The following is a 12678-nucleotide window of genomic DNA, read 5'->3' as shown; positions in this document are numbered from 1 at the left end:
CTAAAAATCAAATCAGGCCAAATTGCACTCCCATGCATATAGGCAGAAATCCTATCTTGTTTTCTTTTCCAGAATCAGAAGACCTATACGAAGCCAGCTCGCTGATGGACCTCTTGATGCATCCACTCCTGCCAATACTTCCAGCAGCAGGCCCCAGCTGCACCCAGCCAATGAGAACCAGCAGAAGTGAACGTCATGTGTGACATCTCAGACCAGCCTATAAATATTGAAATGGCCAAAACTTCATTGACCACACCCTCACCAAGGTTTTTCGTGGGTTTCTACATGGTTAAATGCCGGGGGGGGGGGGGGGGGGGGGCGGCAACATATGTGCACCTATCAAATACACACACCACCAGCTGATGAAGTGGGCATTAAAGAAGCGAGCTGATTTCACCAGCTTCCTCCCCCAGTGTTGTGCACAAAAAATACCACAAGAGGCTGCCACCATGAAGGAACAACCATTCACCTGGTGCATCTCAGTTCTGAGCAGCAGGCTCCAGATGGCACTCATAATCCGGACCTCTTTCTGCTTCCATGCCACATCCTCAAGCTCACCATACTCATCCACTTACAACATGCCAAAGAAAACACTGTCAACTGTGGACAACACTGTTTCCACCTTGTACAGGCAGACATGGAAATTCTTCTACTGATAGGCACAAAACATGATGTGCCACAGGCAGCCACACAGTTCTGAACCAACAGTTAGATAGTTCACGTCAGTGCTTGCAGTTAGTTTAGTTTAGTTCTCTGGAAACTACCTTCCACCTAAACGGTCATTAATTATGGAGTATCAGGTCAACCAAGAATGTCTGCAATATTACTATCAGTCACAGTGGCAATATCATAGAATGCCAAGAGACAGCAAATTTATTTAGATATCAATATATTAAGTTCATGGCATCCAGTGCCACACTTCAAATTGTACCAAAGTTAAGTACAATTTTTCTCATGTCTTGGTTTTTACTTTTGTCTCAACTCAATTTGTCTTCTGTGCCATAATATGTTACTTGTACATTCAGCATTAGTGCAAAGTTCTTGTTAATGTTAACCATCATTTTAAATATTTTTATCACTTGCTATAGTGAAAATAATATAACTGTTCTTTCAATGCAAGAATTCTTTAAAAAAAATTATGACACATTTAAGGTTTAAATAATAAATACAGAATTATTACTGACAACAAAAATGAAACATATATAAAGCATCATTTCAAAATGTTACTCTATTGTTTAATTCCCCAAATATACAACTAGTAAATCCCAGTTGGATAAATTAATTAATTATGCTTATACATGGGTATAAAACTGATAAATTGTTTTACTTAGTGCTGGGCCTATCTTTCTACGTGTCTTTCCATATAAAATGTTACTCAGCAGGTCATCTCCTCCTCCTTGTGCATATGCCTTCATTAATTCTGACGGAGATGGATAAATCTGCACTACTGCTAGTGCCTTGCTCACAGACATTCCATATAACTGCACAAGCTGTTTGATGAACATCTCCTTCACTGTATATTGCTGAAAAACAAATAAAAATAAAAAATTCCAAACCGCTGTAGTTTCATATTCATAGCACTGTTTCACACAGTCTAATATTTCTACAAAGAACAACAAACAAAGGTAATATGCACAACAGGGATGTGCCACAAATAAGAAGCATTTCATAACTCCTCCATGAAGCAAGAAAACTGCTGCGTGAAATTTATGCAGTTCACTTTTCCTGGTGTTGATGCCAAACAGTATCTTTTCATGTGATTTTTTTTAGTTTTTTGGAAATTAAGTCTCACTACTAATACGAAAGCAATGGTTAATAAAAAAGAAAGGAGGAAGAGTTGACTGCAAGGTCATATAGAGATTGAGTACAAAGTTCGGGGCAGGGTTGTATCAGGAAGGAAATAGGTTATGCCCTTTAAAAAGGAACTATTCCGGCATCTTCCTGGAGCAATTTAGGGAAAACATGGAAAACCTTAACCTAGATGGTCAGAAGAGGACCTGAACCATCATCCTCCCAAATGCAAATCCTTTGTGCTAACCATTTCACTCCCTTGCTCCAATGGCCAACAAATTCACTGTTTTAACTACAATTGGTGCAATAATTTTGGCTGAATTATGTCAAGGCCATTACAGAGACGGTGTCTTCAAATTTAGAGACAGATATCATAATAAAGGAAAAAAACATGGTCCAGAGCACTGATCATTCCTGTGAGGTTATTTCTTTTGTTATTTCAGTAAATGTAATTATATTGTGGTATAACGAGCAGTCTAATTCAATTTTTGTGTTGTATGCCAAATATAAGTGACACAAAAAGGAAACCAGACAGAGTTCCAACAATGGACAGTTGGAGCAAAGTTCACTGTATCAAACATATCAGGGTATGATGGGATTGACAAACATAATTTACAGGAAGAAAGTTGCAAAATACAGTAGACAAAATGAACTATAAGTGACTGTTATATCAAAAACTGAAAGTTATATTAACATTGAACTGCAGAGCTTGTGCAATACAGGTGATTCCAGAATTTTATAGGAATTTTAAACAATCCTTTCTGCAATTACAGTTCAATAGGAACTGCACAAACTGAACATCAGCTGCCAGCTTGCAATTGCAACAAAACCTTAGCACAAGACAGACAACGGAAGTAAGGAGAAAGTTTAAGGTTTAGAATTCTTTTGATAACAAGGTCATTAGGAATGCAGCACGACCTCAGATTAGACATACGGGGGAAGAAAAGTGCCAGTTTGCTTTTGAAAGGAATCATCTTAGCATCTGAATTACCTTTAAAAATTTAGAGAACCCACATAAAACCTCAGTGGTTACATGGGGAACTAAATCCCCAGCCTCTTGAATGCCAGTTCAATATCTCAACCTCTGTATCACCGTGCTCAGTACTGATCAGAATAATGACGAACGAATCATCCTTCACCCTTTTTGCAGTGACAAATCTGATAGACATATGATGGTTACTGAAGGAAGCTGAAAGGTTGCATTGCCTACTTCTTATAGTTCAAATGTAGGTGAATCAGTGATAGTATGGGCTATATTTGCCTGGGGTTGCTTTAGTACCATTTTCATACATTGAAAACAAATTACAATCAAGGACTAGATCAAAATTTTAGGAAATCAAGTATACCATTAGGATTGAAATGTTGTTCCTTAACATGGAAGTTATCTTCAAAGATGACAATGTCACAGTTACTACTGTTAGCTCCGTTCAGAAGTGGCTTGGCTAACATTTATTTGAACTACACTCACCACCTGGTCCATCACTAGACTTGAACATTGTCATTAATATGTGGTTTTGTCATGGCAGAGAAAACTTACCAGATTGCTTCCAGCAGTATCACTAAGTGTTCCATTTTGTAACAAACACCTATAACAATTCAGCCATTCTAGAAATAAGAACTGAAATGTGACAGGCTGAAGACAGTCCACAAGCACAAAAACTGATGGCAACACGTGAAGTCTCATAAAAAATTGTCCAAGTGGCAGTGTTTCTTATTTTGAGGCTGAAGGTGTGTGTTGATACTGTTGACATCTATAAAGATGTAGTCTACCGTACTCAATTAGAATACTACACTAAAACCAATTTTTCTAATGGCCAGTAGAACCTTAGCAGACCTACATTACAATACTGAGTATGGGGGCCCAAAAATGCTAATTTATTTTACATAAGCTCTAGGTTTTAAGTTCAGAAAGTGTACCAATGACTGAAAATTTCTGATGGAACACAGGAAGGCTTTTGTAGGCTACACATTTATTGCATACTGAGGACAACAGACATGTATGTGATTTACATGCATCAAATAAATAAATTTGGTATGAATCTAAGAGAAAAACAGTGGCTTGTAAGTAGCTAAACATTGAGGTAGCCCACAAAAGTTTCATACTAACTGTCACGCTAATTTCAAGGCTCCCAGATATCCAATTTTATTTAATTCAATTCAACAGATTCCTTGGCCATGGAACAAAATTCACAGAAAGCTAATAAGAAAATAAAAAAATATCAAAAATATTTATAGTAGTATATACAATAAATAATACATTACAGTGTAAAGCTGTAAGCTACTGTGAAGAAAGCTTCTACATATTAAATGAAGTGTACCACAAGTATGTTTTCCAACTGAGATTTGACTTTTTCGAATTTATCACTCAAAATTTTTGCTTTTCCATAGAATATTTTGAAATACATGCATCAGTTTTAAAAATTTGTTTGGTAATAACCTGATGCACTCATTAGAAGGAGGCTGTATTAATGCAATGGATAAGGATAGCTATCATTCAATGCACATCTCGAAGCTAATATCTTTGAAGTGGTGTAAAGCGTAAATTGAAACTGGCTGCAGAAGATGCTCCATTTTCACTGGCTGGAATTAGAAACAAACTCTTGTTCAAGCACAATGGATTTGAAAGTAGGTATATGAATTAGATCATATTACAAAAGAAGTGGGAAGTGAAGTGCTGTGCCTTCTGCCTCATTATTGCCGACATAATACAATACGTATGTTTACAAGTTAGAATATGTGTTAGAAAAGTAATGGCCAGTAGACAATAAAAATTTATAATAATCAGAAAAAGATTTTATTGGTGGTTTTAGTTTCCAACAAACCTACTTCAATTTGCTACAAAACAGCCACCTTACTCAAAGCACTTTTAATAATGTGTGCACTAACTTATTGAATCTTTTTGTGCTAACAATCTCTGCCTGGAACTGAACTACTTGACCATGGAGGCCTACATTTCTTCATTACCTCCAAACTGTTGTCTATTGAGCCATTGTATTCAAGTGGAAGAAGAGGTAAACAGTTGTTGGATGTGAGGTCATGACCATAGGGCAGGTTGTTGCAAAATTCCCCATTTGAAAAATCCTATAGCATAAATGGTAACTGCTCCCACAATGCAAATAATACTTTTAGAAGACATTGGCTACCAGGAATCCCCACCGGGGAACTTTCACCATCTATTCAATTCAAAGGCAATGTTCGAGAGACAAAATACTTCAGTCAAGATTTACTTAATCAAGTAAATTTTCCCAACAGCCCCATGAAATTTTGACAGGACACATGCAATGCTTAGTTGTCTGTGTTTTCTATAGCCACTGGATTATGTCCACTTCCAAAGACACTTAACAATCAGTTGCAACTGTAGCATGACTGCTGCAAGACCAGAATAAGAAGAGAATGTGAAAAAAATATTACTACATTAAGAGCAACTGTACAAAAATGATTACTGTGGATTTTTAATATTGACAGTCTTCTTTTTTCTGTGCCTTTGTCGCATATCGGGACACAGTCAGCATGGTTAGTAACAGATTTGGCATGGTTAATTAAAGAGATGGCCGGATTCCGTTCATGTGCCACCACATTACTCCTTGGGGTGGTATATGCGTATGTCCACTGTCTGCATGTAGTGATATTCATGTAAAAGTTTTCGATGTTTGAAAATCATGTAACTTAGGTGGTGCTTGGATACCTATCTGGCATTTACGTAGCAGGATGTGAGGAATTTGCCTAAAAAACCACACCCATGATGGTTGGCACATTGATCCTCATCATTAATCTGCCAGACGGATTCAATATGGGGCCAGCACACCTCCCCACCTCAGAAATAGCATTTTAACATGCATAGCTATCTACGCAGGTAAATTTAGACTTCTGATAAAAATGCCACAAAACATCATACACTTAAATGTGATAAGTATAATTCTCTGGTCCAAAGTGCTTTCATCAAGGACACCACAACTGATGGATTTTTTGGTTCTACCAGGCAGATCACAACTATTGTAGTTTTTATCAGATTACCCCCTGATTAATCAGATGAGAGCAGTAGTCAATGTTCTTATGGCTATGCCTAGATATCTCTCCCCCCCCCCCCCCCCCCCTCCAAGAAAAGACTACCTTTTTAAACTATATATTAATAATATGGCTCCAGGTATTAACCGTTGAATTCATATGAAAATTGCAAAGTCCATAACTGACTTACAGTTAGGTGGGTATTTCATCATGACAGAATCACACTATCAGGAAATTCAAAGGAAGAAAGTTCAGAGCTTAATGTCCCACTGGCATACAGTTCAATAGAGATAGAGCACAATTTCAGACTACATATACAAAGAAATCAGCCATGCCCTCATTTAATTAACTACTCCAGCATTGGTCTACTGCGATTTTGGGAAACTATGGAAATATGGACTGCCAAGCCCAGTGTCTTAACTATAGCATCATCTCACTCACAGCTGAGAAGTTCTTATAGCCACAGAGTGAATCTACACATTTATAACAGGATTGTGCACATGCAGATTGGAATTATGGTTACCTTTTTAATTACTGAGGCCAAATGTAGCTACAGGCCATCATTTTAGAAAAGTATGCAAATAAACTGATCCACACAGTTAAATCCACACTCGAGAGGAACACCCCAGAAATGTTTTGAACTGTGTATCCATGTATTTATTTATTTATTCCATGTGATCTGATGGTGCATAGTGTGTTGCAGATGTGAGAAAATATCAGTTAACATTGTTAACATATATTAATATAGGCCTATAGTATCCTAATGTATTATATTGCTCAATGTTTTCAATTTAACACAAATAGCAAGATTACTGTTTACAGAGTAAAAACAGTGACACAACAAATATGACTTAACGGCTTTGCTAAATTTTATGTTGTCTTTGATGGACTTAATACTAGTGGGAAGACTGTTGAACAGTTGGAGGCCCATGTGAAAAGGTCCCTTTTTACACAGTTGAATGTTTGTATGTAAATTGTGTTTTTCCTGGTGTTGTGTTCATTTTTTCATTATTTTTTACGACTCTGGTGTCAGTTGGTACTATGCGGTTTCTGAAAAATTTTACAGTCTCGAGAATGTATAGGCAAGGCAGTGTAAGAATTTCCAACTTTCTGAAGATGGGTTTGCAGGAGTCTCTGGGTTTTCTCCCAGTAATAATCCTCATTGCTCTCTTCTGGATTCTGAATGTGTTCAGAGCAGTTGGAGAATTTCCCCAGAATATCACACCATATTTTAGGTGGGCTTGTATGTAAGCATAGTACGCACTGGTTAATGTTTTCAGGCTAGCGCATGATGTTAGTACACTCAATACATAACAGGCAGTACTAATTCTGGCATTTACCTTTCCTGTATGTGTGTTTCATTTCAGGTTAACTTGAACCCACAGACACAGGAATTTGAAAACAGTGTCAGTATCTATTGGCTGGTTATTTACAGTGACAAATGGCAGAGAGGAATTTGCATTTTGTGTTGTGTGAAAGTACATGGAAGCTGTCTTTTTGGTGTTGATAGTTAATCTGTTGATTTTAGCCCAGTTGCTGAGTTGTTCAGTGGCCAAGTTCACAGCTTTTTGCACAGCCTCTGTTTCTCCCCTTTGAGGAGTACAGATGTGTCATCAGAAAATATTATTGTTTTGTGTGCATCAACATTCAGGCTCAAGTCATTAATATACAGGAGGAAAGGTAGGGGTCCCAATACTGAGCCCTGTGGAACACCTTGTTTTTACAGTGTTATTACTTGATAGTATTTCAGTTATTGAGCTGCTTTGTCTATTAGTGTATTTAATGCTGACTCTCTGCATCTGATTGGTCAGGAACGTAGCAATCCAATTGTTTGCAATTCCTCTGATACCATAGTGTTCTAGCATCTCTTTCTTCTGAGCAGGGTGACAGGAAGTGTTCCCACCAAGACACAGTTCAATATTAATTTCATAATACAGATGATATATTTTAATTTGGACTTATAACAGAGGAGCACTTGGACAGTTCATTGAACACATGTAGGGATGGAAATGGACAAAATTGCAATTTTTAGATGTGATATTTGGATATACAGTATTTGATCGGTTTATCTGTCCTGATTATTGCAAGCAGACAGATAGAGATTTGACTGTGGAGGCACGAAAGATCTGTTTGTAGGGAGAGCTGCATGGCAAGAATTGAATGCCTAAATCATAATTCGGGACGTGCTTCCATTTGATTATATACATCAATCTATTCCGGACCAGTTAACAGTACAAATCAAGTCCATTATCTGGAACACAGCTTAAATTATCAATGCTTTGATGTGTAATGCTACAGTGGACAGTGACACCTTACATGATATTGGCATGGAGTTGAAGAATAAAAAATTATCAGTTATCACAACTCGAAAACAAATTACAGAAGCTAAAATTGACTTATACAAAGAGCATGGCTGGCACAGAAACCACTCAATAATGTTAGGATTAGCACAAGTTTTTCTTTATGAACTAAGGAGAAAAGTTAAACACACAGATTTTCCTGGTCACTTTTATGTTGCAATCTCATATGCAAAGGTGGAAGAAGTTAATAACCAAACACTGTCCAGAACTATTAATTAGATAAGTTATAATATGTTGAACACAGCTACAGATGTATACTGGGACACACACACAGTTGGGTAGAGGTGAGGGAAAGGGGGCACGGGGCAGGGAATCACAATTTGGACACAAGCCAAAGGCAGTTCTTATTTTTATCCAAACTTGTAAATATCATTAACTTAATTTGCCTTTTATTAAGTTATTAATTTCAGGAATGTGTACTGGAGCCACCAACTCCAAAACAATCCCTTCAGTTTGTTATTTTATTAGTGTAAACATGATTAAGAATCACTGCAAGCACAGATGGACATCTCATGAGAAGTATACAACACAATACAAAATTTGCATAATGTAAAGGCACAAATTAGATCCAAATCATCATAAGATGGGTCTTGGCAAGTATTTCTTACAAATTAAGTTGCACGGTAATAGTGGTGCTCTTGCAAGAGTTTATCCTCACTTCTAACAACATTATCACAGCTTTCAACATATTTCTGCTGTCAACCAGAAAGTTTTGATAATTACTCTGTTCTGATCCATTGGTACATTTCCAAAAATGTTAAATCCATTGTTGCACATCCAAGAATGTTATGTGATAGCAATAATCTGGCAAATGTATTGCTGAAGGGTCCGGCTGCCGAAAGGAAGTGAGGTAAGGGCACCATTCTACATCTACATCCACATCCATACTCCTCAAGCCACCTGACGGTGTGTGGCGGAGGGTACCCTGAGTACCTCTGTCAGTTCTCCTATCTATTCCAGTCTCGTATTGCTCGCAGAAAGAAGGACTGTCGGTATGCTTATGTGTGGGCTCTAATCTCTCTGATTTTATCCTCATGGTCTCTTCGCGAGATATACGTAGGAGAGAGCAATATACTGCTTGACTCTTCGGTGAAGGTATGTTCTCGAAACTTTAACAAAAGCCCGTACTGAGCTACTGAGCGTCTCTCCTGCAGAGTCTTCCACTGGAGTTTATCTATCATCTCCGTAACGCTTTCGCGATTACTAAATGATCCTGTAACAAAGCGCGCAGCTCTCCGTGGGATCTTCTCTATCTCTTCTATCAACCCTATCTGGTACGGATCCCACACTGCTGAGCAGTATTCGACCAGTGGGCGAACAAGCGTACTGTAACCTACTTCCTTTGTTTTCGGATTGCATTTCCTTAGGATTCTTCCAATGAATCTCAGTCTGGCATCTGCTTTACCGACAATCAACTTTATATGATCATTCCATTTTAAATCACTCCTAATGCGTACTCCCAGATAATTTATGGAATTAACTGCTTCCAGTTGCTGACCTGCTATTTTGTAGCTAAATGATAATGCATCTATCTTTCTATGTATTCGCAGCACATTACACTTGTCTACATTGAGATTCAATTGCCATTCCCTGCACCATGCGTCAATTCGCTGCAGATCCTCCTGCATTTCAGTACAATTTTCCATTGTTACAACCTCTCGATACACCACACCACCATCTTCAAAAAGCCTCAGTGAACTTCTGATGTCATCCACAAGGTCATTTATGTATATTGTGAATAGCAACAGTCCTATGACACTCCCCTGCGGCACACCTGAAATCACTCTTACTTCGGATGACTTCTCTCCATTGAGAATGACATGCTGCGTTCTATTATCTAGGAACTCTTCAATCCAATCACACAATTGGTCTGATAGTCCATATGCTCTTACTTTGTTCATTAAACAACTGTGGGGAACTGTATCGAATGCCTTGCAGAAGTCAAAAAACACGGCATCTACCTGTAAACCCGTGTCTATGGCCCTCTGAGTCTCGTGGATGAATAGCATGAGCTGGGTTTCACACGACCGTCTTTTTCGAAACCCATCCTGAGTCCTACAGAGTAGATTTCTAGTATCCAGAAAAGTCATTATACTCTAACATAATACGTGTTCCAAAATTCTACAACTGATCGACGTTAGAGATATAGGTCTATAGTTCTGCGTCCCTTCTTGAAAATGGGGATGACCTGTGCCCTTTTCCAATCCTTTGGAATGCTTCGATCTTCTAGAGACCTACAGTACACCGCTGCAAGAAGGGGGGCAAGTTCCTTCGCGTACTCTGTGTAAAAATCGAACTGGTATCTCATCAGGTCCAGCGGCCTTTCCTCTTTTGAGCGATTTTAATTGTTTCTCTATCCCTGTGTCGTCTATTTCGATATCTACCATTTTGTCATCTGTGCGACAATCTAGAGAAGGAACTACAGTGCAGTCTTCCTCTGTGAAACAGCTTTGGAAAAAGACATTTAGTATTTCGGCCTTTAGTCTGTCATCCTCTGTTTCAGTACCATTTTGGTCACAGAGTGTCTGGACATTCTGTTTTGATCCACCAACCGCTTTGACATAAGACCAAAATTTCTTAGGATTTTCTGCCAAGTCAGTACATAGAACTGTACTTTCGAATTCACTGAATGCCCTTCACATTGCCCTCCTCACACTACATTTCGCTTCGCGTAATTTTTGTTTGTCTGCAAGACTTTGGCTATGTTTATGCTTGCTGTTAAGTTCCCTTTGCTTCAGCAGCAGTTTTCTAACTCGGTTGTTGCACCACGGTGTCTCTTTTCCATCTCTTACGATCTTGCTTGGCACATACTCATCTAACGCATATTGTACGATGGTTTTGAACTTTGTCCACTGATCCTCAACACTATCTGTACTTGAGACAAAACTTTTGTGTTGAGCCATTAGGTACTCTGTAATCTGCTTTTTGTCACTTTCGCTAAACAGAAAAATCTTCCTACCACTTTTAATATTTCTATTTACGGCTGAAATCATCAATGCAGTAACTGCTTTATGATCGCTGTCACACTCCACATATTATTCAGTCACTTTTTTATGCTTTGGCTAGGTTTGAGGTTAAATAACTGCTTTGAACAATTACATTTTCCATTTGGAGACTTGCTCCTCCAATGACCACCTCTTAAAGATAATTGTGTGTGTGTGTGTGTGTGTGTGTGTTCAGAGAGTAAGTGAAAAGAACACTATCCCCATCTTCCAACACATTTAGCATCCTCTCAGATCTGGATCAACAGCTACCTTTATGACCTTACAAAAGTATCCTCCCATCGGAAAATTTGACATTCTTTAAAACCATACCACTTAACACAACAACAATGAATCAATATTTGGAGTTCTGTGGACAAATGGCTTAATGTGGCACATCTGAATAGTTCTGTATAACTGTAACTGTTGATGAGACATGAGTGTACCAATTTGACTACCCAGATGTGAAACTAAATCCTGGATCCCCAACAATGATCCTTATTCAACAAAAGTGAAGATATATTTCTTTACAGTAGGTCATCTTACCTACAACATTAACAGCAGATTGGTAGGCCTTCCAAAGATATTATGCAGAAATCAATGGAAGAAGTCAAATATTGTCCAGCATGAGTTCTTGTAATGCCACGATGAAGCTCCTGTTCACAAAGTGGCCAAACTACGTTCATTTCTTGAGGAGACCCAGATATAAACACTTCTACATCCATCTTAAAAACCAATATCTAGCAGAACAATTCTTTCATAATTGAAAGAAACCACCAGCAAGCATTGTCTTGTGTGTTCAGAAGTAGCTGTCTCCCCTCCGATGATCAGTACTTAAAACATGGGGGACAGGTGGTGGGCTGCTTTAAAATTGCTCTCCACTTTTTTAAAAATAGTTTTAGGTTTCAAATATTTTTAGTGGCTGTTTGTGATAATTTTTCCTCTAAAAGTAATTGATTTGAATTCATCTCTACCTTGTTCTGTTATTGTTTTGAACGGTCTGTTATCCAGGAGTGTGTTTACATTTTGCATCGAAGTAACTCAGCTGACTGGGGTGAGCAGTTAGCAGTTGAAGCGGATCTGAAAGCTAAGAACTGATAATTTGTTTATGCATTGCAGCTCACTATAAATTTTTGTAGTTTTAAACTGGGATTTCTTATTATTTCTTGTGAAATAACTTTAGACATAACTTTAAGAAAATTTGCTCATTGTATAGTGTTCAATTCTGATGAGTATTCCAGTGAACATGTGTCATTTTTGTTTTAGGCAAGTAATCACATGAAGTATTTGTAGTGGTAGTATAAACAGTGGAGCAGTAGCGTTAGTAGCTGTAGTTACATTTGTTCTACGGAGTAAAATTTAAATCATTGCAGTTAGCTTATAAAACTGTTTTACTGCATTAGCATATCTTAGGTAAAGTAGACATTTCTTTTCAATATCAGTAAAATTTTTACCATAAGTGAGAAGTGCAGGCTTTGTCATAGGTTTGACCGTAGTCGGTTACAGTGTGAGATTTGCGCAACGTATTTTCATGGGGGTGG

The 12678-nt window shown here is 38.0% G+C and overlaps 1 protein-coding gene across 2 annotated transcripts in view; it reads right to left on the bottom strand.

Moving 5' to 3' along the window:
- Positions 1–1210: 1210 nt before the first annotated feature.
- The window catches only part of LOC126298872 (crossover junction endonuclease MUS81-like), a 198028-nt gene continuing 186560 nt past the window's right edge, over positions 1211–12678 (bottom strand). For both annotated transcript variants that reach the window (XM_049990387.1, XM_049990388.1), the window contains exon 11: positions 1211–1523. In XM_049990387.1, coding sequence (XP_049846344.1) covers positions 1293–1523 — 231 coding nt within the window. In that variant the 3' untranslated portion in view covers positions 1211–1292. The remainder of the gene's footprint in view (positions 1524–12678) is intronic.

This window comes from Schistocerca gregaria, chromosome X (assembly GCF_023897955.1).
Source record: "Schistocerca gregaria isolate iqSchGreg1 chromosome X, iqSchGreg1.2, whole genome shotgun sequence".
Taxonomy (NCBI): domain Eukaryota; kingdom Metazoa; phylum Arthropoda; class Insecta; order Orthoptera; family Acrididae; genus Schistocerca; species Schistocerca gregaria.
The sequence above is the reverse complement of the archived record's forward strand: the minus strand, read 5'-3'. Positions and strand labels throughout refer to the sequence as shown.